Raw genomic sequence first — 25,375 nt, 5'->3', positions numbered from 1 at the left:
ACTTCTCCCCCCCCCCCCCCCCCCCCCGTCTGCTGACGATTAATTTCCCGCAAAGAAGTCGGCGAACGGCTGCCACCTCCGGGTGAGCCCTAACAGTGACCCTCAAGGCAAACTTGATTTTCTCCAAACCGAGAAAGCTAGCCATATCCGATAGCCAGGTCTCCGACTTCGGGGGCTTTGAGTCCCTCCATGCTAATAGTATCCGTCTCCTGGCTACCAGGGAAGCAAAGGCCAGAAAGGCTGCCTCTTTCTCCTCCTGGATTCCCGGGTCTTCTGACACCCGAGAATCGCCACCTCTGGACTCAGCGCCACCCTTGTCTTTAACACCGTGGACATGACGTCCGCAAACCCCTGCCAAAATCCCCTAAGTTTTGGACATGTCCAAAACATGTGGACATGGTTCGCCGGTCCTCCCGCACATTTTGCGCACCTGTCCTCCAACCCCAAAGAATCTGCTCATCCGGGCCACTGTCATGTGAGCCCGGTGCACAACCTTAAATTGTACTCTACTCAACGCGTCTGCCCATAGACCATCCTCTATCTCACCTCCCAGCTCCTTGTCCCACTTACGCTTCAGCTCCTCGGTCTGCGTCTCCTCTGACCCCATAAGTTCCTTGTAAATGTCCGAGACGCTCTCTGCCCCGACCCACCCTCTGGAAACTACACTGTCCTGAATCCCCCATAGTGGTAGGAGCGGGAAGGTTGACACCTGTATACGTAGAAAGTCCCGCACCTGCAGATACCTGAATTTGTTAACCCTCGCCAACCCAAACTTCTCCTCCAGCGCCCTCAAACTCGGAAAGCTCCCCTCTATAAACATATCCTCTCAATCCCCGCTCTCCGCCATAACCGGAACCCCCCCATCCATACTCCCCGGGGCAAACCGGTGAAGATCACAGATTGGGGCCCAAACCGCTGCTCCCACATGCCGCTTCCACTGGCCCCAAACTCTCAGGGCCGCCACCACCACTGGACTGGTGGAGTACCGTGCTGGCGGGAACGGTAGAGGCAGTTACCAACGCCCCCAAACTGCTGCCCTTACAGGAAGCCGCCTCCATACGCACCCATGCCGACCCCTCCCCCACCACCCACTTCCTAATCATGGCTATAATAGCCGCCCAGTAATAATTGCTAAAATTTGGCAGCGCCAGCCCGCCCTCCTGGACTCCACTCAAGTATTACCTTCCTTACTCGCGGGGTCTTGCCCGCCCAGACGAAGCCCGTGATCATTCTGTTTACCCGCTTAAAAAAGGACCGCGGAATAAAAATGGGGAGACATTGAAATACAAATAGGAATCTCGTCGTCTTCACCGTTTACGCCCTCCCAGCCAGAGACAATGGAAGCGCATCCCATCTCCGAAAATCGTCCTTCATTTGGTCCACCAGCCGGGCCAGATTCAATTTATGCAGCTGGTCCCATTCCCGTGCCACTTGGATACCTAGGTACCTAAAGCTTCCCTTTACTAACCTAAAGGGCATCTCTCCCATTTGCCTCTCCTGTCCCCTCGTCTGGTCCTCAAACTCTTTCCCATATTAAGCTTATACCCCGAAAACCGGCCAAATTCCCCTAAAGCCCTCATGATTTCTTCCATCCCCTCTATTGGGTTCGAAACGTACAGAAGCAGATCATCCGCATAGAGCGAAACCCTGTGCCCCCCCCCCCCGGACCAGTCCTCTCCAGCCCCTTGAGGCTCTCCGAGCAATTGCCAACGGCTCTATAGCCAGTGCAAACAACAATGGGGAGAGGGAGCATCCCTGTCTCGTCCCCCAGTGCAGTCTAAAATAGTCCGATATAGTCCTATTCATCCGTACACTTGCCACAGAAGCCTGATACAGCAACCTGACCCAGTCGATAAAGCCCTGCCCGAATCCGAACCGTCCCAGTACCTCCCACAGATAGTAGGAGAGTGGAGTTGATCAACCATGATCTCATTGAATGGCAGAGCAGACTTGATGGGCTGAGTGGCCTATTTCTGTTCCTACGTCTTATCGTATAAACTGGTGCTGCATTTTGATTAGTTGCTTGAATATTTTGAGTCTTGTTCAGAATGGTTAAAGTACAGGAAAAATATTTGCATAAACTTTCACGATTTGGCTAAGGTTACTGCATTCAGCAACTGCTTATTTGATTGCATTAATTTTTCTTGGAAAGAATTACTATCACCGTCTCTCTAAAATAGGCTTCCATAATAGTATGCAGTTTGTGTAAGCGAGAAGGGCACTTAAAGCCTGATTGTCCAGAGGATTTCAAAAAAGTTGACCTTGATCCATTGCCACAATTGACTCCAAGGTTTCTGAGTGTCCTGGATAAAGTTTCTCCTCAGTGTTTCTGTAAGTACATGCCTTGTTTAATGTTTTTTTTAAACTATATATTTAATACTTAAAAGAATGAGAAATCTAAGTTTTCATAAGAAATTAAATGTTTTTCTCTGGTTTAAACCAGAACATCATCTTCCAAACCCACGACCACTACCATCTAGAAGGACAAGAGCAGCAGATACCTGGGAACCCCACCACCTGGTGGTTCCCTTCCAAGTCACTCACCACCCTGACTTGGAAATATAGCACCGTTCCTTCACTGTCGCAGGGGCAACATCCTACAGCACCCTAACAGCACAGCGGGTGTACCTACACCCCAAGGACGGCAATGGTTCAAGAAGGCAACTCACCACCACCTTCTGAAAGGCAACTAGGGATGGGCAATAAATGCTGGCCTAACCAGCGACATCCACATCCCGTAAATGAATAAAATAAAACACCAATAATAGCCTATTAGCATAGTGCTGTATCATCATATTGTTAATTATATGGATTAAAAAATCATCGAATTTTATTCTAATTCACGTCTTTATTTTGTTTGGCAAGAAGATATGAAGCAGAATGTTTCGCCGCCAATCAGGGGCGCGCGGTCGACGCGGCACCAGTCGGGGGCCATTGAAAGAGGCTCCTGCGGCGAGTCTCCAATTGCAGCTGGCCGAGTTCCCGCTGGCTTGGTTCTCTCATGGTTCCACCAGGCGGGCACTCTGCGTGCGGCTGCAGACTCAGTCCGTGGCTGCCCTGGTGGGGGATGCGGGGAGATCATTTATCGGGGAGGCCTCCAGGACGGCCAGGGTTCCAATCGGGAGCCACCGATCCGCGGGCACGCAATCTGGTGGGGGGGCCTATCTTCTTGGTGTGGGTCGGCCATGTTGCGCGGGGCAGCCGACACAGGTCGCCGCCGTGCGCATGCGCGGCCCCCGACCGGAAGTGCAGGGCCCCGTATCGGCAGCCAGCCCCCTGCAAATCGCAGAATTATCCTGGACTTACTCCAAGTAAGTCCAGAGTGATTAGCGCACGTTTTTTCGCGGGCATGTGGACATAGCCCCATTATTGGAGAATCCCGCCCATTGTTTCCTATTTGGATCGCACCAAAAAAAACCAGTAGTTTGGTCCAGAATCATCATCATTTCAACATCCAAATACAAGATTGCTGATGATTGTGGAGACTAGATGTGTGAAGCTTTCAATGACCTCCAGCATCACAATGCTGATAGATGGAGGTATGGCAACGTCCTGAACCATGATATTTGTTTTCCTGATGCTGATGGTCAAACCAAACTCGATAATGTCAAACATTTCTGCCTTTGATCCCACAGTGACGATGCTTTTTTTTTTCTTTTTTATAAATTTAGAGTACCCAATTATTTTCTTTTCAATTAAGGGGCAATTTAGCATGGCCAATCCACCAAACCTGCACATCTTTGGGTTGTGGGGGTCAAACCCACGCAGACATGGGGAGAATGTGCAAACTCCACCGTGACCCAGGGCCGGGATTTGAACCTGGGTCCTCAGCGCCGCAGTCCCAGTGCTAACCACTGTTCTACATGCCGCCCCACAGTGACAATGCTGAACAACTTTCCATCAGTTCTCATATCTAAGTAGATACCCAAGTAGAAGGCATATGACAATAGTACAGAGAACAATACGCCAAAAGGTGTTGGAGCCGGAACGCAACCCTCTACCTTACCAATCATGCTTCCATGGAAAGAGATGGTCACATTGAGCAACTTTGAAGGGCAGCCAATTTTCTCCAGTAACTTAATTAGACCACCTCTGCTCACATGGTTGATTGCCTTAGTAAAATTGACGAAGGCAGTATATGGCGCTTTCCTTTGTTCGTTGCATTTCAGTTGCAGCTACTGGACTGAGAAGATCATGCCCAAATTGTGGATCTTCTGGTTTGAAAACCACACTGGGAAGCAGAAGTAAATCATTGTTTCAACTGGAAGGAGTATCTGTGGTCCTGGATGTTAGGAAGGGAGGAGTTAAAAGGGAAAGTATTGCATCGCCTTCATTTGCACAGCAAGGTGGTGTTGGGTGTGACTGAGGCATAGAGGAAATAATAGGACTTCTCCTGCACCTATATCTTATGAAACTATCCATTTGGATTGCTAAAAGGAGAGTAGAATTGTGCTTGGTCGTGGAGGGGGTGACAATGGTGAAGGAATGATCAGTTGATTCTGGTGATCGATGAGGACAACTCATGGTTCTGGGAGGGAAGGAGAAGTAGAACAGAAGTGCAGGGAATGAGATTGATGCAATCGAGCCCTGTTTTCCATGGTGGAGAGGAATCCCCTGTTGTGGAAAAGCGATTGCAAATCAGAAGCACTGGTATGAAAGGTGGCATCATCAGAACAGTTCCAACAGTGTTGGAAAAACTGGAAGAATAAAATAGAAAACTTACAGAAAGTGGGGTGGAAGGTTTGTGGTCAAATGTTGACTGTGAACGCTCAAAGATTCTGTCAGAACATCAAATAAATTGTGGAAACTAAACATCTTGCCTTTCCAACTCAGGTGACTTTGCCCCAGATCTTCTGGAAGTTCAAGCCCGTGAACATATATTGATAAGATTGGAGGCATTTATCAGGAGAGATCTTGATGGTATGAATATTATTTGTATATCTTCGGTTATTAATTTGCTAAATGTGCATATAATCGAGACAACTTAATCAAATTGAATTTTTCAGTTGATCTTGCTAAACACCATTACTGAAAATAGCAAACAATGGCCCGACACGGGATTCTCTGCCCGCTCGGGATTCCCGGTCTTAGCGGGAGGGAACGGAAAATCCCGCTTGATGCGTTTGCTTACAAACAAAATCCTTAGCTAAGTAATCTTGACGAAGTATTGTGGAGAAATTATGATTTTAATACACTTGTTTCACTGTTGGAAGAAATCTTACAATCAACACTCGGATTTGCTCAATTTATGTTACTCATAATAAGTATGTAGCATATTCCCAAAGTTTTTTTTTCATAACACAAGCTAGTAGTTTCATTCTAACCATGATGAACTACAGATTGGAGAAAGTTTAGAATTCCTTGTGTGGTTTTTCAGTTGAAGAAATACTATTTGTAAAATTCAGTGCAGTTTATTATTTTACAGCGAAAGCAAAACTCTGCTTGTTTGGGTCCTCAAAGAATGGGTTTGGCTTTAGACAAAGTGATCTTGATATCTGTATGACGTTTGAAGATCAGGAAACAGCAGAGGTATGTTCAGTAATTCTGGCTGTTAGTAGTTTTCTTCGAAATGTACTTGGATAAGTTTAAAAAAATTACTTTACTACTTTGTAAATATATATACATATATATATAAATATATATACTGAACGTGGAATGCCTGCATAAAAAGTTCCATCTAATTAACCATAATGTTTAACTCCACCCACTCTTCAAATTTAACCTTACCCAATTTCCTGCATAATTTTGAAAACTACAAGACATATTTTTGAATGTTCCTTTTTCTCAAATTATTTTTTATTCCCACAGACTGCTATCCCTCTTGCAGTCATGAAATGATGAGCATTTCAATTCTAACAGCCATGATTGTATTAAATGGTAGAGCAGGCTGAATGGCCTACTCCTGTTCCTCGTCTCGCTGCTTAAAAGAAAACCTGGAAACTGTTGCACTTTGATGAATTTCAATAGTGTATGATAATTACTGTGAACTTACTGGGAACCCTGAAAAGTAAATCTTATGCTTGCGGAATATAAAATTTTGGCATAATTTTAAAATTCTGTATTTAAAAGCAAATCCTTAAAGTCTTTAGGCGGGATTCTCCTTCCCGAGATGCCCGGAATGCACACCCCGATGGGATGGAGAAACAGGGGTAAATCGGAATCGGTGCCAGGCGCCGATCTTCACATGATGTTCTGACCCCCCGCTGGTGGCGGGAATGAGGTCCATGCTGACTTGCATCTATATAGCGGGCTGGGCGCCAAATGCTCTAGCCTCCAGTGATTCTCCGATCCCCTTAGCCGGAAATCACCTGGCCGTGGACCCCTGTGATAGGGGGAACCCCCACTGGGACCCCTGTGATATGGGGACCCCCACCCCACTGGGAGCCCTGTGATAGGGGGACCTTCCATTGGGGCCCGTGTGATAGGGGGATGCCCCGCTGGGATCCCCAATGGAAACCCTGTGATAGATCCAGTGGCTGCAAGCCATTCATAGCTTTTCAGTAGTGGTCTGTGATTGACAGCTTCTGCATTCCATCAGCAGCTTTATTCATTCATCTCCCTTCATTGATCAGTTGCCTGAGTGATGAAACCCCAATGTTTGTAAAAGAGAGGTACGTGCATTCCAAGCACTAAGTACCTTACAATCACAAGCGTGTCATTTTACAGGGGTCCCTGTGTGGGGTCCCCCTATAGCGGGGATCCCTGTGGGGGTCCCTTTGGTCAGGGTAGCCCTATGGTGGGGGGGTCTCCCTATCACAGGGGTCCTGGGTGTGGGTCTCCCTACTACAGGGGTTCCCCTATTATAGGAGTTCCTGTAAGAGGGGTTCCCCATTACAGGGGTCCCTGTAGGGGGTCTCCCTATTACAGGGGTCCCTGTGGTCAGGGGCCCCAGCGGGAGGAGCCTCCCTACGACAGGGGTCCTAATGGGGGGGTTCACCCTTTTACAGTGGTCCCTGCTGGGGTTCCCATGGGTAAGGAGGTATACATTAGGGTCTGCACCTAACGTTCTATGTTCAAACAGTAATATCTATGGGGGGGTCTCCCTTTTACAGGGGTCCCTGTGGGGTCTCTGTATTACAGCGGTCCCGGTGGGGGTCTCCCTATTATGGGGGGTCTCTATTACAGGGCCCCTATCACAGGGGTCCCTGTAGGATTGTCTCCCTATTTCAGGGGTCTTTGTTGCAGGGTCTCCCTTTTACAGGGGTCCCCATGAGGGAGTCTCCCAATCATGGGGGACCCTGGAGGCGATCTCCTTGTCACGGGGGTCCCTGGGGGCGATCTCCCTGTCACAGGGGTCCCTGTGAGGGTCTTCCTATCACAGGGGTCCCTGTGGCGGTGATGTGCGCAGAAAGGCATTCAGGGCAACGGTTTTGGCTATGGATCAGCATGTCCAAGGCCTGGGGCATCTTGTGCAGGCGCTGACTGAGGCCTAGGACAGGGTTGCCGTTTCACAGGAAACCATGTGCCAGAACCACCTGGACATTGCAGCGGAGTTCCTGAGGGTGACCCAGTCACAGCACGCATGGCTGGGAAAGTCCGTGGTCGAGAGCAGGTCTCCTGGACCGACAGCGCCAGGTAGCGGGTAAGCTCAGGGGATCGGTGCGCTCACACCCTTGTTCCATGGAAAGACCCAGGGACCATCAGGCACCCCGAGTGAGGAGGAGGTGATAGGGCCTGTGCCGGTGACTCCTATAGGGGAGGGAAGTGTCGGAACACCGCAGCGCTTCGGACTCTTTCCCCCCCCCCCCCCCACCTGTAAGGCCAGAAAGTTAGACACCAGTTAAGTTGGCACGGGTGCAGGGCACAGTTTAGTTATAGGAGCTAGGGACCTATCTGTAAATATTAAACATCTGTTACCGCTGTTACAACCTGTCTCAGTGTTCTGTCAGATGGATATGAAGGGTGGGCTGGCGTGGGGGGGAAACCATGAAAATGTGGCAAAGTCAGAAGTGAAATTAAATCTATTTCCAACTCATGGACCATCCTCTACGCTCAGACTGTTGATGATCATTGGATTCTCACACTTGTTTGGCACAGTCCTAGAATCTCTAAGAAACAACAGAGCTTGTGAGAAATACTCAGACTGGCCAGCTTCAATATCAAGCCAAATGGAGGTGTGATACGCTCTTTTTTTTAAATAAATAATTTTAATGAGGTATTTTTTGGCATTGTAAACCGAATTACAGAACGAGAAAACAAAAGGACTGTACAATAAACAAAGTACATAGTGCAATTGCCGTAGCCCGTCCCACCCAGATGTGCCTAATGGACTCCCTATACTACATTCCCCTAACCCCACCCCCGCTGCCGATTAATTCTCCGCAAAGAAGTCAATGAATCGTTGCCACCTCCGGGCGAACCCTAACAATGACCCTCTCAAGGCAAACTTGATTTTCTCCAAGCCCAGGAAACTCGCCATGTCTGACAGCCAGGCTTCCGACTTCGGGGGCTTTGAGTCCCTCCAAGCTAGAAGTATCCGTCTCCGGGCTACCAGGGAAGCAAAGGCCAAAATGTCGGCCTCTTTCTCCCCCTGGATTTCCGGGGCCTCTGAAACCCCAAAGATCGCCACCTCTGGACCTTATGTTCAATACTCTAGACATGACGTCCTCAAACCCCTGCCAGTATCTCCTAAGTTTTGGACACGCCCAAAACATGTGGACATGGTCTGCCGGTCCTCTCAGACACTTTACACACCTGTCCTTTACGCCGAAGAATCTGCTCATCCAGGACATTGTCATGTGGGCCCGGTGGACGACCTTAAATTAAATCAGGCTGAGCCTGGCACATGTTGCAGTCCCATTGACCCTGCTCAGCGCGTCCGCCCACAGGCCTTCCTCAATCTCCCCTCCCAACTCCTCCTCCCATTTATGCCTCAGCTCCTCGGTCTGCGTCTCCTCCGCCCCCATGAGCTCCTTGTAAATAACCAAGACACTTCCCTCCCCCACCCATCCGCTAGACACTACCCTATCTCGGATCCCCCTTAGTGGCAAGAGTGGAAAAGATGGCACCTGCCAGCGCAAAACGTCCAGCACCTGAATATACCGGAATTCATTCACCCTCGTCAACCCAAACTTGGCCTCCAGCACCCTCAAGCCAGGGAAGCTCCCTTCCAAGAACAAATCTCCCATCCGCTGAATCCCTACCCTCCGTCATACCCGAAACTCCCCGTCCAACCTCCCCGGGGCAAACCGATGGTTGTCACATATCGGGGACCAGACCGATGCTCCCGTTGCTCCCACGTGTCTCCTCCACTGTCCTCATATCCGAAGGGCCGCCACCACTACAGGACTGGTGGAGAAGCACGCTGGCGAGAACGGCAGAGGTGCCGTCACCAAAGCCCCCAGACTGGTACCCCTACATGAGGCTGCCTCAACCCGTTCCCAAGCCTACCCTCCCCCCACCACCCACTTCCTTATCGTGGCGATCTTGGCCGCCCAATAATAGTTGCTGAAATTTGGCAGTGCAAGCCCCCCTTCCCCCCCGATTCCGCTCGAGCATCACCCTCTTCACTCACGGGGACTTGCCCGCCCATACAAAGCCCAAAATGATCTTGCTTACCCTCTTAAAAAAGGAACGTGGAATGAAAATGGGGAGACAATGGAACACGAATAAGAACCTCGGGAGGACTGTCATTTTAACTGTACTCTCCCAGCTAACGACAGCGGGAGCGCATCCCACCTCCGGAACTCTCCTCGCATTTGATCTACCAGCCGGGACAGGTTCAGCTTGTGTAGTCGACCCCAATCCCGCGCCACTTTTATTCCCAGGTACCTGAAACTGTCCCCAACTAATCGGAACGGCAGCTCCCTCAGCCGGTCCCCTGGGCCCCCCTCCTGAACTACAAACATTTCACTTTTCATCATATTCAATTTGTACCCCAAAAACCGGCCGAATTCCCCCAGGGTCGCCATGATTCCGTCCATCACCACCATCGGGTCCGAAATGTACAAGAGCAGGTCATCTGCGTACAATGAAACTCTATGCTCCACATCCCCCCCCCCCCACCGCCCTTCCGAACCAGCCCCTTCCAACCCTCTGAAGCCCTCAGAGCAATTGCCAGCGGCTCTATAGCTAGCGCAAACAGCAGTGGGGAGAGGGGGCACCCCTGTCTCATCCTGCGGTGCAGTCGGAAGTCGTCCTGTTTGTCCTCCCACTCGCCTCCGGGGCCTGATATAACAGTCTGACCCAGTCGATGAAACCCACCCCAAATCCAAACCGTCCCAGCACCTCCCATAAGTAGTCCCACTCTACCCGGTCAAATGCTTTCTCCGCGTCCATTGCCACCACTACCTCCACCTCCTTTCCCTCTGGGGCATCATGATCACATTGAGCAATCTTCTTATAGTCACCACCAGTTGCCTACCTTTAACGAACCCTGTTTGATCCTCCCTAATAACACTCGGCACACAATCCTCAATCCTAGTGACCAAAAGCTTTGCCAGCAGTTTACCATCCACGTTAAGAAGGGAGATCGGCCGACAAGACCCACATGACTCCGGGTTCTTGTCCTGTTTTAAAATCAAGGAGATGGTAGCCTGTGACATTGTCTGGGGCTGCATCCCTCTGTCCCTTGCCTCATTAAAAACCTTGACAAGCAGCGGCCCCAATATCCCAGAGAACCTTTTATAAAATTCTACCGTGTACCCATCCCGCCCTGGAGCTTTACCTGACTGCATGGCCTTTAAGCCCTCAAATATCTCCTCAGCTCTGATTGAGGTGCCCAGCCCTTCTACAAGCTCCCTGCCCACATTTGGGAATGTCAGGCCATCTAAGAAGTGTCTCATCCCCTCCGGCCCCGCGGGGGGGCTCCGAGCTATAGAGTTCGCTATAAAAGTCTTTGAAAGCTCTGTTCACACCCGCTGCATCCCCTACCAAGTTACCGCCTCCATCCACCACTTTACCTATTGCCCTAGCCGCCTCCCTCTTTCTGAGCTGCTGAGCCAGCATCCTGCTGGCTTTCTCTCCATGTTCATATACCGCACCCATCGCCTTTCTGAGTTGCTCCACAGCCTTACCCGTGGACACCACCCCAAACTCCGCCTGCAGCCTCCTCCGTTCCCTCAAGAGCTCCGCACTCGGGGTCCCCGCATACCTCCTGTCAACCTGCAGGATCTCCGCTAACAGTCGGTCCATTTCTGCCCTGCCCGTCTTGTACCTGTGAGCCCGGATTGAAATCGGCTCCCCTCTCACCACTGCCTTGAGCGCCTCCCACACCACCGCTGCTGAGACTTCCCCTGTCGTTGACCTGCAGGTAGTTTTGTATACACTTCCTCACCCTCTCGCACACCTCTTCATCCGCCAGCAGTCCCACATCCAGCCTCCACTGCGGGCGCTGGAAGCTCTCTTCACTCACTTGTAGCTTGACCTAATGCAGGGCATGGTCGGAAATGGCGATTGCCGAATACTGCGCATCCACCACCCCTGTCAGTAGATCCCTACTCAGTATTAAAAAATCGATCCGGGAGTCGATCCTATGGACGTGTAAGAAAAAGGAGAACTCCTTCCCTTTCGGCCTTCCAAACCTCCACGGGTCTACCTGCCCCATCTGCTACATGAATTCCCTCAGCTCTTTTCCCATTGCTGACACTCTGCCCGTTCTTGAGCACGACCGGTCCAGGCCTGGATCCATAACTATTGAAGTCCCTTCCCATAACCAGCTTGTGGGAATCCAGGTTGGGTCTCTTCCCCACCACCCTCTTTATGAAATCCACATCATCCCAGTTTGGCGCATATATGTTGACCAGGACCACATTCCTCCCTTCCAGCTTCCCGCTAACCATAACGTAGCGACCTCCCCCATCCGAAACAATACTCCACACCTCGAATTGCACCCGCTTGTTCACCAGAACCGCGACCCACCTGGTCTTAGTATGTAGCCCTGAGTGGAATACCTGACTAACCCAGCTCTTCCTCAACCTAATCTGCTCCGCTCCCTTTAGGTGCGCCTCCTGCAACATTATCACGTCCGCCTTTAAAGCCCTAAGATGCGCAAACACTTTTACCCTCTTCACCGGCCCATTTAGCCCTCTAACGTTCCACGTGACCAGCCTAGTTGGGAGGCACCACGCCCCCCACCCCCCCCTGCCAGCCAGCCATCCCCTTTCCTGGGCCTGCCCCGTGCCTCTGTAGCTCCGCCTCCTGGCAGCGCCCATCCCCGACCTCTTCTCCACGTCTAAAATCAAATCCCTCCCTCGTCAGCCGAACAACCTCTTCCCCCCCCCCCCCCCCCAGCAACAACACTCTGTAACCTAGCCCCATCCCTAATCTGATTGTTTACACACACCCCACTGTGCTCCCGCTGACTAGTTCACCCAGCTAGCCTGGTGGCCCACGGCTCCGGCGCCAGCATGTCTCCCACCTATTGTTGCCTACCTGCCCTCACACCGCCCATCGAAACCATCACCCTCCTCAACCCAGCCCCGACAACCGCCCACTTTAAGAAACAGACGCCAACCAAAGTCAGGATTTAAAAAAACAAAGCCAAACTCTCGCCATAATACAGATCAAAGTAATACAAAGTCAAAAATCCCCACCACCATCCCCCTCACAACAGAAAACCCACCGAAATTGAATACTTCTTTAACTACTTTCCCCTTCTTAAACAAAACACAATTATCGAAGAGAAAAGCCAAGAACGAAAATGAACAAACCAATAAATCAGTGCAAACAGCATTTAAAACGAACAGGAAAATCAGTTTCTCAAACTTAGAGCAGAATGTTCTCAAGTTGGCACCAGTCCTTTCCTCCTGGCGAACTCCATAGCATCCTTGGGCGACTCAAAGTAATGATGTTGGTCCTCATGCGTAACCCAAAGTCGCGCCGGTCCAACAGTCCGAACTTAACTTGCTTCTTGAACAGGATCGACTTGACTTGATTAAAGCCTGCCCTCCTCTCCGCCACCTCCATGCTTAGATCTTGGTACACCCGCAAAATGCTGTTGTCCCACTTACAGCTCCGCGTGCTCATGGCCCACTGGAGAATGCGCTCCTTATCCATGTACCTGTGGAACCTGACCACCATCGCCCGAGGGGGATCTCCCTGCTGCGGCTTCCTCACCAGCGCTCTGTACGCCCGATCCACCTCCAACGGTCGGGGGAAAGCCCCATCTCCCAGCTTCTGGAACATGTTCGCCACAAACTCCCCAGAATCAGCCCCCTCCGGGAGGCCAACAATCCTTAGGTTCTGCTTCCGGGACCTGTTCTCCAAATCCTCTACCTGTTCCAGCAGTCTTTTTTGCCGGGCCCTCAGCATCCCCACCTCCATCTCCACCGCCGTCTGGTGTTCCTCCTGTTCAGCTAGCGCCTTCTCCAGTTTTGGGATCGTCCGGTTCTGGGCGTCTAGCCTCCGCTCCATCCTCTCCACCGTTTACTTAATCGGGTCCAGACATTCCCGTTTCTGTCTAGCGAAGCCTTCCTGGATGATCTGCATCAGCTCTTCCGTTGATGGTTGGGCAGAAGCCCCAGGGGTCTGGACACCGGCCATCTTGTCCGCTGCTGCAGCCAACATCCAGCTCGAGCCTGTCTATTTGTTTCTTCCCTTTCGTTCCCTTCGGGCTCTCTGTTCCAGAAACCAATATATACAACAGACACTTGTTCACTTTCTTCAAGTCCAGCGCTTGAAAACGCATTTGGGAATTGTTCGCAATTTCAGATAAGGGATGTTCAACCTGTGCTCGGTTTATTTACAAACTCAAAAACCTTTGTTTGGAAACCTTTATACTCCTCTCAGCACATTGAGTCAGCAAAGAGTCCGGTGAAGTTCAGATTGCATTAATCTCTTTCAGCATTGAATGGCTAGGATTTCCCCCATATTCCATCTCTGTATCAGCCAATTTTACTTCAAGCTGGCGCTGTCGTTCAGCATTTTATGCTTTTTGCTGGCCATTTATGAAATGACCAAAAGGTCTTGTAGGTTTCCCACAGGAGTGAAGGGCTTACTTCAGAGAGAGAATTCACTGAATCGAAGAGATCAAATTTGTCCTTGAAGTATGAGATAAAGTTATGATTCTGGAACAGATATGCATTAAATCTCCACGATCTATATGCATTAAATCTCCAAGATCTAGACTGAGGATAAATCTCCCTGAATAAAAATTCCAAGAAGACCAAAACATGATCGGAGACTACCTACAGGAGGCCACGGTGTGTAATATTGTTTTGGGCATGAAAAAATAATCTATTCTAATATCTTTGGGGAGGCGGTGGGACAGAATGGAGAAGTAGGTGAACTCTTTTGGGGTGCAATGTTCTCCAAACATCCCAAGTACCCACATCCTCGCATACCAATACTAATGCCATTGTTTGTTGAGTGGGAGGGTCCCTAGTTATGGGAAGTTTGTCTATCAAAGAATTAACATGGCAGTTGAAGTCTCCACTTATTAAGGAATTTATTGAAGCTAATTCAGCAAAATGCATAAAGACTTTAGTAACAAGGGTGACCCGATGACACAGTGGTTAGCACTGCTACCTCATGGTGCTGAGGACCCGTGTTCGATCCTGGCCCTGGGTCACTGTCCGTGTGGAGTTTGCACATTCTCCCCATGTTTGCGTGGATCTCACCCCCACAACCCAAAAAAGATGTGCAGGTTAGGTGGATTGGCCACGTGAAATTGCCCCTTAATTGGAAAAAAGTAATTGGGTACTCTAACATGTTTTAAAAAAAGACTTTAGTAACAAAATAAGGAGAATAGTTTGGAGGGCGGAGACATTCATTTTCTAAATACATTCCCCATGCTGCACCTCTTAACAATTACATACCCCCTGACCTTCCATTAAAATCGCAACCCCCCAGCTACTAGTTAAGAAGTCCTATTTCAATTTCTGGTGCTCTTTGTCATTTAAATGAGTTTCCTGCAAAAAAAGATATGTCAACTTTCTCCATTTGTAGGAAAGACAGAGGGCCGGATTCTCTCTGATACCGAAATCGCGATTGGCCGGCGCCGCTTTTGCGATGCTCTGCTGCCTCCAAAATGGCTACGCCGTCGGGACGGCCTCAGGCCATTACCTGAGGCCCTCCCCTAATACGCCGCCAGCGATGGGAGGAGTTCCCGACAGCATGGGGCGCGTGTGCTATTTTTTTCCGGTAACCCGACGTGGCGGCTGCGGACTGAGTCCAGCGCCGCCACAGTTGGGGGTGGGGGGTGGCCTTGGCGGGGGATGGGGGCACTGGTGGGGGTGATCCGGGGGTGGCAAGCCTGGCCAAAGGGGGGCAGGCCGGGTCCGCAAGCGGCCGGCGCCATGTTGCATGGTGTGGCCATTGCAGGCCGCCGCCACTCTGCGTGTGCGGCCACAAACCTGGCAGTTCTCCGGCTGTATCCACAGCTAAAGCCGGGGGCTCTATGCTGCGTGCCTGCTAGCCCCACACCAGACGGAGGATCGGTGGATGTTTTGCACTGTTTTTTCGGGCGCAAAACGCCACTGTTCCCACGCCGGTCTCAGTACACAGTCTCGCAAACAGAGAAAGAGCCCAGAATCTTTTTTCTTTTAATAAGTTGGCGTATCCCCCATACATTCCTGGAGAAGAGTTTCAAAGTAGCAACTGCTATTGCTCATTCAGCCAAAGAGAGCATAGGATATTGACACAAAGAAAATGGCTTATTAGCCAAGGATTTTCCCAGCCCGCTCGGATGTGCATCAAAACATACTTCCCCATCTCCAACCATGCTGGAAGCACCAATGGCACATTAGAAAGTATTTTTCTAAGACATAAGACTTGTCTGTACCCTTACACGAACCAATTAATGATTCTTTCATCCCAAAATATTTTTTTAAAACATCCAAAGCCAATAGCTCTGAGGGGGTTATCTTCACCAAATGTGAGGCCCTGTAGGCTTACACCTACAAACCTTTCATAATTACACAAAGAACAAAGCAAAGTACAGCACAGGAACAGGCCCTTCGGCCCTCCAAGCCCGTGCCGACCATGCTGCCCGACTAAACTACAATCTTCTACACTTCCTGGGTCCGTATCCCTCTATTCCCATCCTATTCATGTATTTGTCAAGATGCCCCTTAAATGTCACTATCGTCCCTGCTTCCACCACCTCCGGCAGCGAGTTCCAGGCACCCACTACCCTCTGTGTAAAAAAAGACTTGCCTCGTACATTTACTCTAAACCTTGCCCCTCTCACCTTAAACCTATGCCCCCTAGTAATTGACCCCTCTACCCCGGGGAAAAGCCTCTGACTATCCACTCTGTCTATGCCCCTCATAATTTTGTAGACCTCTATCAGGTCAGCCCTCAACCTCTTTCGTTCCAGTGAGAACAAACAGAGTTTATTCAACCGCTTCTCATAGCTAATGCCCTCCATACCAGGCAACATTCTGGTAAATCTCTTCTGCACCCTCTCTAAAGCCTCCACATCCTTCTGGTAGTGTGGCGACCAGAATTGAACACTATACTCCAAGTGTGGCCTAACTAAGGTTCTATACAGCTACAACATGACTTGCCAATTCTTATACTCAATGCCCCGGCCAATGAAGGCAAGCATGCCGTATGCCTTCTTGACTACCTTCTCCACCTGTGTTGCCCCTTTCAGTGACCTGTGGACCTGTACTCTTAGATCTCTTTGACTTTCAATACTCTTGAGGGTTCTACCATTCACTGTATATTCCCTACCTGCATTAGACCTTCCAAAATGCATGACCTCACATTTGTCCGGATTAAACGCCATCTGCCATCTCTCCGTCCAAGTCTCCAAACAATCTAAATCCTGCTGTATCCACTGACAGTCCTCATCGCTATCCGCAATTCCACCAACCTTTGTGTCGTCTGCAAACTTACTAATCAGACCAGTTACATTTTCCTCCAAATCATTTATATATACTACAAACAGCATGGTCCCAGCACTGATCCCTGTGGAACACCACTGGTCACAGCCCTCAAATTAGAAAAGCATCCTTCCATTGCTACTCTCTGCCTTCTATGACCTAGCCAGTTCTGTATCCACCTTGCCAGCTTACCCCTGATCCCGTGTGACTTCACCTTTTGTACTAGTCTACCATGAGGGACCTTGTCAAAGGCCTTACTAAAGTCCATGTAGACAACATCCACTGCCCTACCTGCATCAATCATCTTTGTGACCTCCTCGAAAAACTCTATCAAGTTAGTGAGACACGACCTCCCCTTCACAAAACCATGCTGCCTCTCACTAATACGTCCATTTGCTTCCAAATGGGAGTAGATCCTGTCTCGAAGAATTCTCTCCAGTAATTTCCCTACCACTGAAGTAAGGCTCACCGGCCTGTAGTTCCCTGGATTATCCTTGCTACCCTTCTTAAACAGAGGAGCAACATTGGCTATTCTCCAGTCCTCCGGGACATCACCTGAAGACAGTGAGGATCGAAAGATTTCTGTCAAGGCCTCAGCAAGTTCTTCTCCAGCCTCCTTCAGTATTCTGGGGTAGATCCCATCAGGCCCTGGGGACTTATCTACCTTAATATTTTTTAAGACACCCAACACCTCGTCTTTTTGGATCTCAATGTGACCCAGGCTATCTACACACCCTTCTCCAGGCTCAACATCCACCAATTCTTTCTCTTTGGTGAATACTGATGCAAAGTATTCATTTAGTATCTCGCCCATTTCCTCTGGCTCCACACTTTGATTCCCTTGCATATCCTTCAGTGGGCCAACCCTTTCCCTGGCTACCCTCTTGCTTTTTATGTACGTGTAAAAAGCCTTGGGATTTTCCTTAACCCTATTTGCCAATGACTTTTCGTGACCCCTTCTAGCCCTCCTGACTCCTTGCTTAAGTTCCTTCCTACTTTCCTTATATTCCACACAGGCTTCGTCTGTTCCCAGCCTTTTAGCCCTGACAAGTGCCTCCTTTTTCTTTTTGACGAGGCCTACAATATCTCTCGTTATCCAAGGTTCCCAAAAATTGCCGTATTTATCCTTCTTCCTCACAGGAACGTGCCGGTCCTGAATTCCTTTCAACTGACACTTGAAAGTCTCCCACATGTTGATTTACCTTCAAACATCCGCCCCCAATCTAGGTTCTTCAGTTCCCGCCTAATATTGTTATAATTAGCCTTCCCCAATTTAGCATATTCACCCTAGGACCACTCTTATCCTTGTCCACCAGCACTTTAAAACTTACTGAATTGTGGTCACTGTTCCCGAAATGCTCCCCGATTGAAACTTCTACCACCTGGCCGGGCTCATTGCCCAATACCAGGTCCAGTACAGCCCCTTCCCTAGTTGGACTGTCTACATATTGTTTTAAGAAGCCCTCCTGGATGCTCCTTACAAACTCTGCTCCGTCTAAGCCCCTGGCACTAAGTGAGTCCCAGTCAATATGGGGGAAGTTGAAGTCTCCCATCACCACAACCCTGTTGTTTTTACTCTTTTCCAAAATCTGTCTACCTATCTGCTCCTCTACCTCCCATTGGCTGTTTGGAGGCCTGTAGTAAACCCCCAACATTGTGACTACACCATTCTTATTCCTGATCTCTACCCCTATAGCCTCACTGCCCTCTGAGGTGTCCTCCCGTAGTACAGCTGTGATATTCTCCCTAACCAGTAGCGCAACACCGCCACCTCTTTTACATCCCCCTCTATCCAGCCTGAAACATCTAAATCCTGGAACGTTTAGCTGCCAATCCTGCCCTTCCATCAACCAGGTCTCTGTAATGGCAACAACATCATAGTTCCAAGTACTAATCCAAGCTCTAAGTTCATCTGCCTTACCCGTTCTACTTCTTGCAATAAAACATATGCACTTCAGGCCACCAGACCCGCTATGTTCAGCAACTTCTCCCTGTCTGCTCTGCCTCAGAGCCATACTGGCCCTATTCCCGAGTTCTCCCTCAATGCTCTCACCTTCTGACCTATTGCTCCCGTGCCCACCCCCCTGCCATACTAGTTTAAACCATCCAGTGTGACACTAGCAAACCTCGCGGCCAGGATATTTATGCCTCTCCAGTTTAGATGCAACCCGTCCTTCTTATACAGGTCACACCTGCCCCAGAAGAGCTCTCAGTGGTCCAGATAACTGAAACCCTCCCTCCTACACCAGCTGTTTAGCCATGTGTTTAGCTGCTCTATCTTCCTATTTCTAGCCACACTGGCACGTGGCACAGGGAGTAATCCCGAGATTACAACCCGAGAGGTCCTGTCTTTTAACTTTCTGCCTAGCTCCCTGAACTCCTGCTGCAGGACCTCATGGATCTTCCTGCCTATGTCGTTAGTACCAATATGTACAACGACCTCTACCTGTTTGCCCTCCCCCTTCAGGATGCCCGCTACCCGTTCGGAGACATCCTGGACCCTGGCACCAGGGAGGCAACATACCCTCCTGGAGTCTCTTTCACGTTCACAGAAGCACCTATCTGTGCCCCTATAGAGTCTCTGATGACTATTGCTCTTCTGCGCTTTGACCCTCCCTTCTGAACATCAGAGCCAGCCGTGGTGCCACTGCTCTGGCTGCTGCTGTTTTCCCCTGATCGGTTATCCCCCCCGACAGTATCCAAAGGGGTATACCTGTTCGAGAGGGGGACAACCACAGGGGATTCCTGCACTGACTGCCTGTCCTTTCTGGTGGTCACCCATTTCTCTGCCTGCACCTTGGGTGTGACCACATTTATATAACTGCTATCTATGACGCTTTCCGCCACCTGCATGCTCCTAAGTGCATCCAACTGCTGCTCCAACCGAACCATGCGGTCTGTGAGGAGCTCCAGTTGGGTGTACTTTCTGCAGATGAAGCCACCCAGGATGCTGGAAGCCTCCCGGACCTGCCACATCTCCCAGTCAGAGCACTGCACCCCTCTAATTGACTGTGTCAATTAATTAGTAAATTAAATTTAAACGTTTTTTTAAAAAGTTACTGTTAACTATATGTTTCCTAGCATTAGATTTCTACTATAAATGTGACACCAAGAAGTCTTTCTCCTGAAAAGAGAGGAGACAAAATATGCCACAAAATGAACGAGCATAGAATTCCCTTTCTACATTCTAACCCTTCCTATTATGACTTAATCCACACACTCACCTCCCAGAAGTGGCACCATTCATATTCATCATGATCAGAGCAAAGGAGATAGAAAACATATATCTATTATAAGCGTACGGATGGAAAGAATGAAGGATATTCTTCATAGAGCTCTAGTATCATACAACCTGCATGGCCTATTCCTTAAAAAGACGAGTAATTTTCATTAAAGGCAGATGGAAGTCCTTCCATTCTTCAGGATTATTGTTTATTGAACATGATATTTTACACCCGTTATGTGACTCCAGGTGTTAATCCCTAAATGGGACTGGGTTGAAAATCTATCAATCCCTTTCTACCAGCCTGGTAATATTTGAGAAACAGCAGGAAAGGATGGAAAGTAAACAACATTAACACATTTTTCTTTACACCTGTTGCAGGGATTAAACTGCATCAAGATTATTGAGGATTTGGCAAGAGTGCTCAGAAAACATCCAGGTATTGCACAGCTCAGTTAATGGCAATTAACATTCCTGTTTTCAGAAAGGACACTTTACTCATTAAGGTGAAAGAGGTCAGTGCTGAAAAATCTTTCAGGACTGTTATGATGCCAGTTGATGTCATAACTGGACTGGAATATTCCAGAATGGAACACACAGTCCCTTTAAGCTCACAGATTGGATGTGGTCAAATACACTCCACTCTGAACCCAAGTGAATGTCTGTTGATTACTCTTCAAAATCTCCCCCAGGTGATTGTCACATGAGAGTTTCCAAACTCCATTCCCAAAAAACACTCAAATCTTCTTTCACAGCAATGCTTTCCATAATCGGCTTGCATTCCGAAATCCAGTCCAGGTTTTACAAATTACTCTTTCAAACCATGCTTTCGCTCCACTTTTAACAATAACTACAGTATCCTGGTTTTACAACTCCCCATTCAAGATTTCTTTGTCTTGACTGTTGTACACACCACAATTGCTTTAGCTCTTCAACTCCCAGACTCTATTATAATGGCAATAAACTTTTGATTTACCTCTGAAGTCTGCTTTTCCACTTTAGCTCTGGTTACTGCAGCTGTCTCTTTCGCTCACACCATTTTGTCTGCTTTTTCCTTGAATTCTCCTCTGAACAAAACCTTGGTCTCTGTTCTCTTAACTTCAGTCTTATGACAGTGTTTCTGTCGCAATTCCCTAGTTATCTGGATTGTATCTAGTTCTTTGGGAAGTCTGCCACTTTGCAGCTCCCTTGTCTTGTCCAGCTTCTCCTGGCAGAGTTGAGAGATGTTCACTCCCCGGTGTCCTGTCTCCAACTGCAAACAGATTCAGCTAAAAACTAAAACTTAAAAGTCTTCCGACCTTAAAAGCCCCCCAGTTCCTAAACAACCACTGCTACTTCTGCCAGCCTCTATTTACTCTTTACACCATAACCCTCTCTAAGCACAATAGAAGCACAGTTGGAATTGAAACAACCCCCACACATACAAACACCTTTGTCCAGCATGACTCTAACTATAGGTTTTACCCTTCCTTGTACAGAAACTTTACATTAAGCCCACTTAAAACCATACCTTAGTTCTAATGTTTATCAATGCAAATATAAATTCCTTAAAGCCACCTTTGTTTCCCTAACAGGACCAAGTACTCCAGCTCAAATATAGCACAGCCATCTGGAAAGCGAAACAACCTTCATTCTGACCCCAAAGTAAATTAACTCTAATCTGTTAGTTTGGAGTAGGAAAATAAAGTGGCATTGGGCTAACCTCCGGTTAAATAAAACATATCATTTGTAATCATGTTTTTTCATTAATAATACAATTAGTGTCCAGTAGCCAAAGAAGACCTCAAACTGTGGACATTGTGTGGTCCCTTGCCCTCCCAAAACCACTTGGATTTGCACAAAGTTACAACAGAAGGAAACTCCAACAATTCTAATTATTTTGAGATGCTAATAATGAATCACCATCTTGAATTGTTGCAGTCCCTCTGGTGTAGGTACAGCCACAGTCATGTTAGAGAGGGCCTTCCAAGATTTAACCCAGTTATATGGAAGGAACATTGATGTTTCCAAGTCAAGATGTGTGCCTTTGAGGAGAACTTGCAGTTGATGACGGTGTTCACATGCATCTGCTGCCCTTGTCCTTTTTGGTGAGAAGAGGGTTCAGGTTTCAAAGGTGCTGTTCAAAGAGCCTTGTTGAGTTGCTGCAGTGCATCTTAGGCTGCCAAACAAGCAAGATGTTTCTTCCTGGATGGTTCAAGCTTCTTGAGTCTTGCTGAAGTTGCATTCATCCAGGCAAGTGTGAACATTGATTGTGCCTTATAGATGATGGGCAGACTTTGTGGAGTCAGGAAATTAGTTACTCATCACAGAATCCCCAGCCTCTGATCAGCTCTTGCAGTTTCTGGTCAATGGGTACCCCTGGGATGTTAATGGTGGAGGATTCTGTGATGCTAATACCATTGAATGTCATGGGGATGTGATTAGACTCTTGGAAGCTGGTCATTGTCTGGCACCTCTGTAGCACAAATGTTTATTTGCAACTTTTAAGCCCAAGCCTGAATGCTGTTTTCGGTCTTTGCTGCACAGCAAGCTTCATTACCTGGGAAGTTGAGAATGGAACTGAATGTTGTATGAAAAATGAAAATTGCTTATTGTCACAAGCAGGCTTCAATGAAGTAACTGTGAAAAGCCCCTAGTCGCCACATTCCGGCGCCTGTTCATCGGTGTCCCTCCGGGTGCTCCGGTTTCCTCCCACAGTCCAAAGATGTGCAGGTTAGGTGAATTGGCCAATGATAAATTGCCCTTAATGTCCAAAATTGCCCTTGGTGTTGGGTGGAGGTGTTGAGTTTGGGTAGGGTGCTCTTTCCAGGAGCTGGTGCAGACTCAAAGGGCCGAATGGCCTCCTTCTGCACTGTAAATTCAATGATAATCTAGGACAAAGGTTCGGCACAACATCGTGGGCCGAAGGGCCTGTTCTGTGCTGTATTTTCTGTGTTCTGTGTTCAGGGAGACTGGTACGGGAATTGAACCGTGCTGCTGGCCTGCCTTGGTCTGCTTTAAAAGTCAGCTATTTAGCACAGTGTGCTAAACCAGCCCCATTATAATCGTCAGTGAGCATCCCCACTACTGACCTTATGGAAAGGTCATTGATGAGGCAGCAGAAGGTGGTTGGATCCAAGACCTGAGGCACTTGCAGTGATAGCCTAAGGCTGAAATGATTGGCTTTCAACAAGCACAACTATCTTCCTTCTGTGTTGGATGTGACTCCAACCATTGAAGAGTTTTCCTCCCAATTATCATTGACTTCCAATTTTGCTCAGGCTCACTGACACCACATTCAGTCAAATACTGCCTTAATAAAAAAGACAGACATTTTCATTTTAAAATGAACATGTTGCACCACTCACTCCACAATTGGAATTATATTTTTAGTGGCTTCACTCACTCGGGCTATTGCTGCTTCCCCTTGCATCTGTACTTGGGTTGGCACCGTAGCACAGTAGTTAGCACTATTGCTTCACAGCACCAGGGACCCGGGTTCTATTCCCGGCTTGGGTCACTGTCTGTGCGGAGTCTGCACGTCCCGTGTCCAAAGAGGTGCAGATTAGGTGGATTGGTCACGCTAAATTGCCCCGTAGTGTTCAAAAGTTAGGTGGGGTTGCTGGTTACGGGGATAGGATGGAGGTAACGTGCTCCTTCAGGGGCCGGTGTAGACTTGATGAGCCGAATAGCCTCCTGCACTGTAAATTCTATGACATATTCTGTGATATGAATCAAATATATTTCCTCTTGTCCCTTACAGCCCTTTCCGGGATCTTCGCACACCTAGAGGTTCACTACATCAGCTATCAACTCCAATTCTTGACATTGCGATTCCCTGTTAACTAACATAGTCACCTAACAGTGGGCAGCATGGTAGCAATGTGGATAGCACAATTGCTTCACAGCTCCAGGATCCCAGGTTCGATTCCGGCTTGGGTCACTGTCTGTGCGGAGTCTGCACATCCTCCCCGTGTGTGCGTGGGTTTCCTCCGGGTGCTCCGGTTTCCTCCCACAGTCCAAAGATGTGCAGGTTAGGTGGATTGGCCATGTTAAATTGCCCTTAGTGTCCAAAATTGCCCTTAGTGTTGGGTGGGGTTGCTGGGTTATGGGGATAGGGTGGAGGTGTTGACCTTGGGTAGGGTGCTCTTTCCAGGAGCCGGTGCAGACTCGATGGGCCGAATGGCCTCCTTCTGCACTGTAAATTCTATGATTCTATGAACAGGACAAATTCTTCGGCCTTTGCTGCACTTCCTGCCTCATAGCAACTTAGAGGACATTAGATTCCCCCATACGCTTTCTCGGGCTGAATGCCACTTCTTTCCCCACTACTATTATGTTATTGCCCAGACCCAAAGATTATGCTTTGTTCCGCCATTTGAGTTCTCGGATAGAACCTACCCCTGGATTTCCCGAGCTTCACTTTGCTGGTCGCTTAGATCAAACTGCTTTCCGTTCGTCTGGGGTAGGCTTCCAGATCAACTGCTCTCTTGTACTCTCTTCTGGGTCCATATCCACTCATTTGCTGATTGGACCTTGCTCTGCGCCTCCAGACTTTGGCCCATCATCTCAATTCTGTGATGGTTCCTTAATCTAACAATGACCTTCCAACAATTCCTAACCGTGTACTGGCTCCAAGATAAACTTTCATTCCAATGCTTTCCCTCAAACATTATATTGCCCTCAAGCTTCCCAATCAAGGTAGACCCACACTATGTTACTTCTTTGCATTAGCTCTCACATTAAGAATTTAGTAAGAAGTCTTACAACACCAGGTTAAAGTCCAACAGGTTTGTTTCGAATCACTAGCTTTCGGAGCACTGCTCCTTCCTCAGGTGAATGAAGAGGTGAGTCCAGAAACATATATATATATATAGACAAAGTCAAAGATGCACGACTGTACTTTGAATTATTCAGTCTTTACAGCTCTAGGTGGAGCAACTGGAGAGAGGGATAATCACAGATTAAAGAGGTGTGAATTGTCTCAAGGCAGGATTTCGCCAGACCAGGCCAGAATGGTGGGGGGTGAATGTAATGCGACATGAATCCAAGGTCCCGGTTGAGGCCGTACTCATGTGTGCGGAACTTGGCTATAGGTTTCTGCTCGGCGATTCTGCATTGTCGCGCGTCCTGCAGGCTGCCTTGGAGAACGCTTACCCGGAGATCAGAGGCTGAATGCCCTTGACTGCTGAAGTGTTCCCGACTGGAAGGGAACGTTCCTGCCTGGCAATTGTCGCGCGATGTCCGTTTATCCGTTGTCGCAGCGTCTGCATGGTCTCTCCAATGTACCACGCTTCGGGACATCCTTTCCTGCAGCGTATGAGGTAGACAACGTTGGCCGAGTCGCACGAGTATGTACCGCGTACCTGGCGGGTGGTGTTCTCACGTGTAATGGTGGTACCCA

At 48.7% G+C, this 25,375-nt stretch overlaps 1 protein-coding gene across 4 annotated transcripts in view; it reads left to right on the top strand.

Moving 5' to 3' along the window:
* LOC140429554 (terminal uridylyltransferase 7-like) overlaps positions 1 to 25,375 on the top strand; it is a 145,866-nt gene that overhangs the window by 98,249 nt on the left and 22,242 nt on the right. For all 4 annotated transcript variants that reach the window (XR_011949121.1, XR_011949120.1, XM_072516712.1 and 1 more), the window contains exons 14-17: positions 2,181 to 2,331; positions 4,834 to 4,920; positions 5,426 to 5,529; positions 20,374 to 20,431. Coding sequence is in view for 2 of the 4 variants with exons in the window: in XM_072516712.1 (XP_072372813.1) it covers positions 2,181 to 2,331; positions 4,834 to 4,920; positions 5,426 to 5,529; positions 20,374 to 20,431 (400 nt within the window). In the remaining 2 variants the exon portion in view is untranslated. The remainder of the gene's footprint in view (positions 1 to 2,180; positions 2,332 to 4,833; positions 4,921 to 5,425; positions 5,530 to 20,373; positions 20,432 to 25,375) is intronic.

The sequence above is a fragment of the Scyliorhinus torazame genome, chromosome 9, assembly GCF_047496885.1.
Source record: "Scyliorhinus torazame isolate Kashiwa2021f chromosome 9, sScyTor2.1, whole genome shotgun sequence".
Taxonomy (NCBI): domain Eukaryota; kingdom Metazoa; phylum Chordata; class Chondrichthyes; order Carcharhiniformes; family Scyliorhinidae; genus Scyliorhinus; species Scyliorhinus torazame.
Note: the sequence above shows the minus strand (reverse complement) of the source record. Positions and strands in the feature narration are given on the sequence as shown.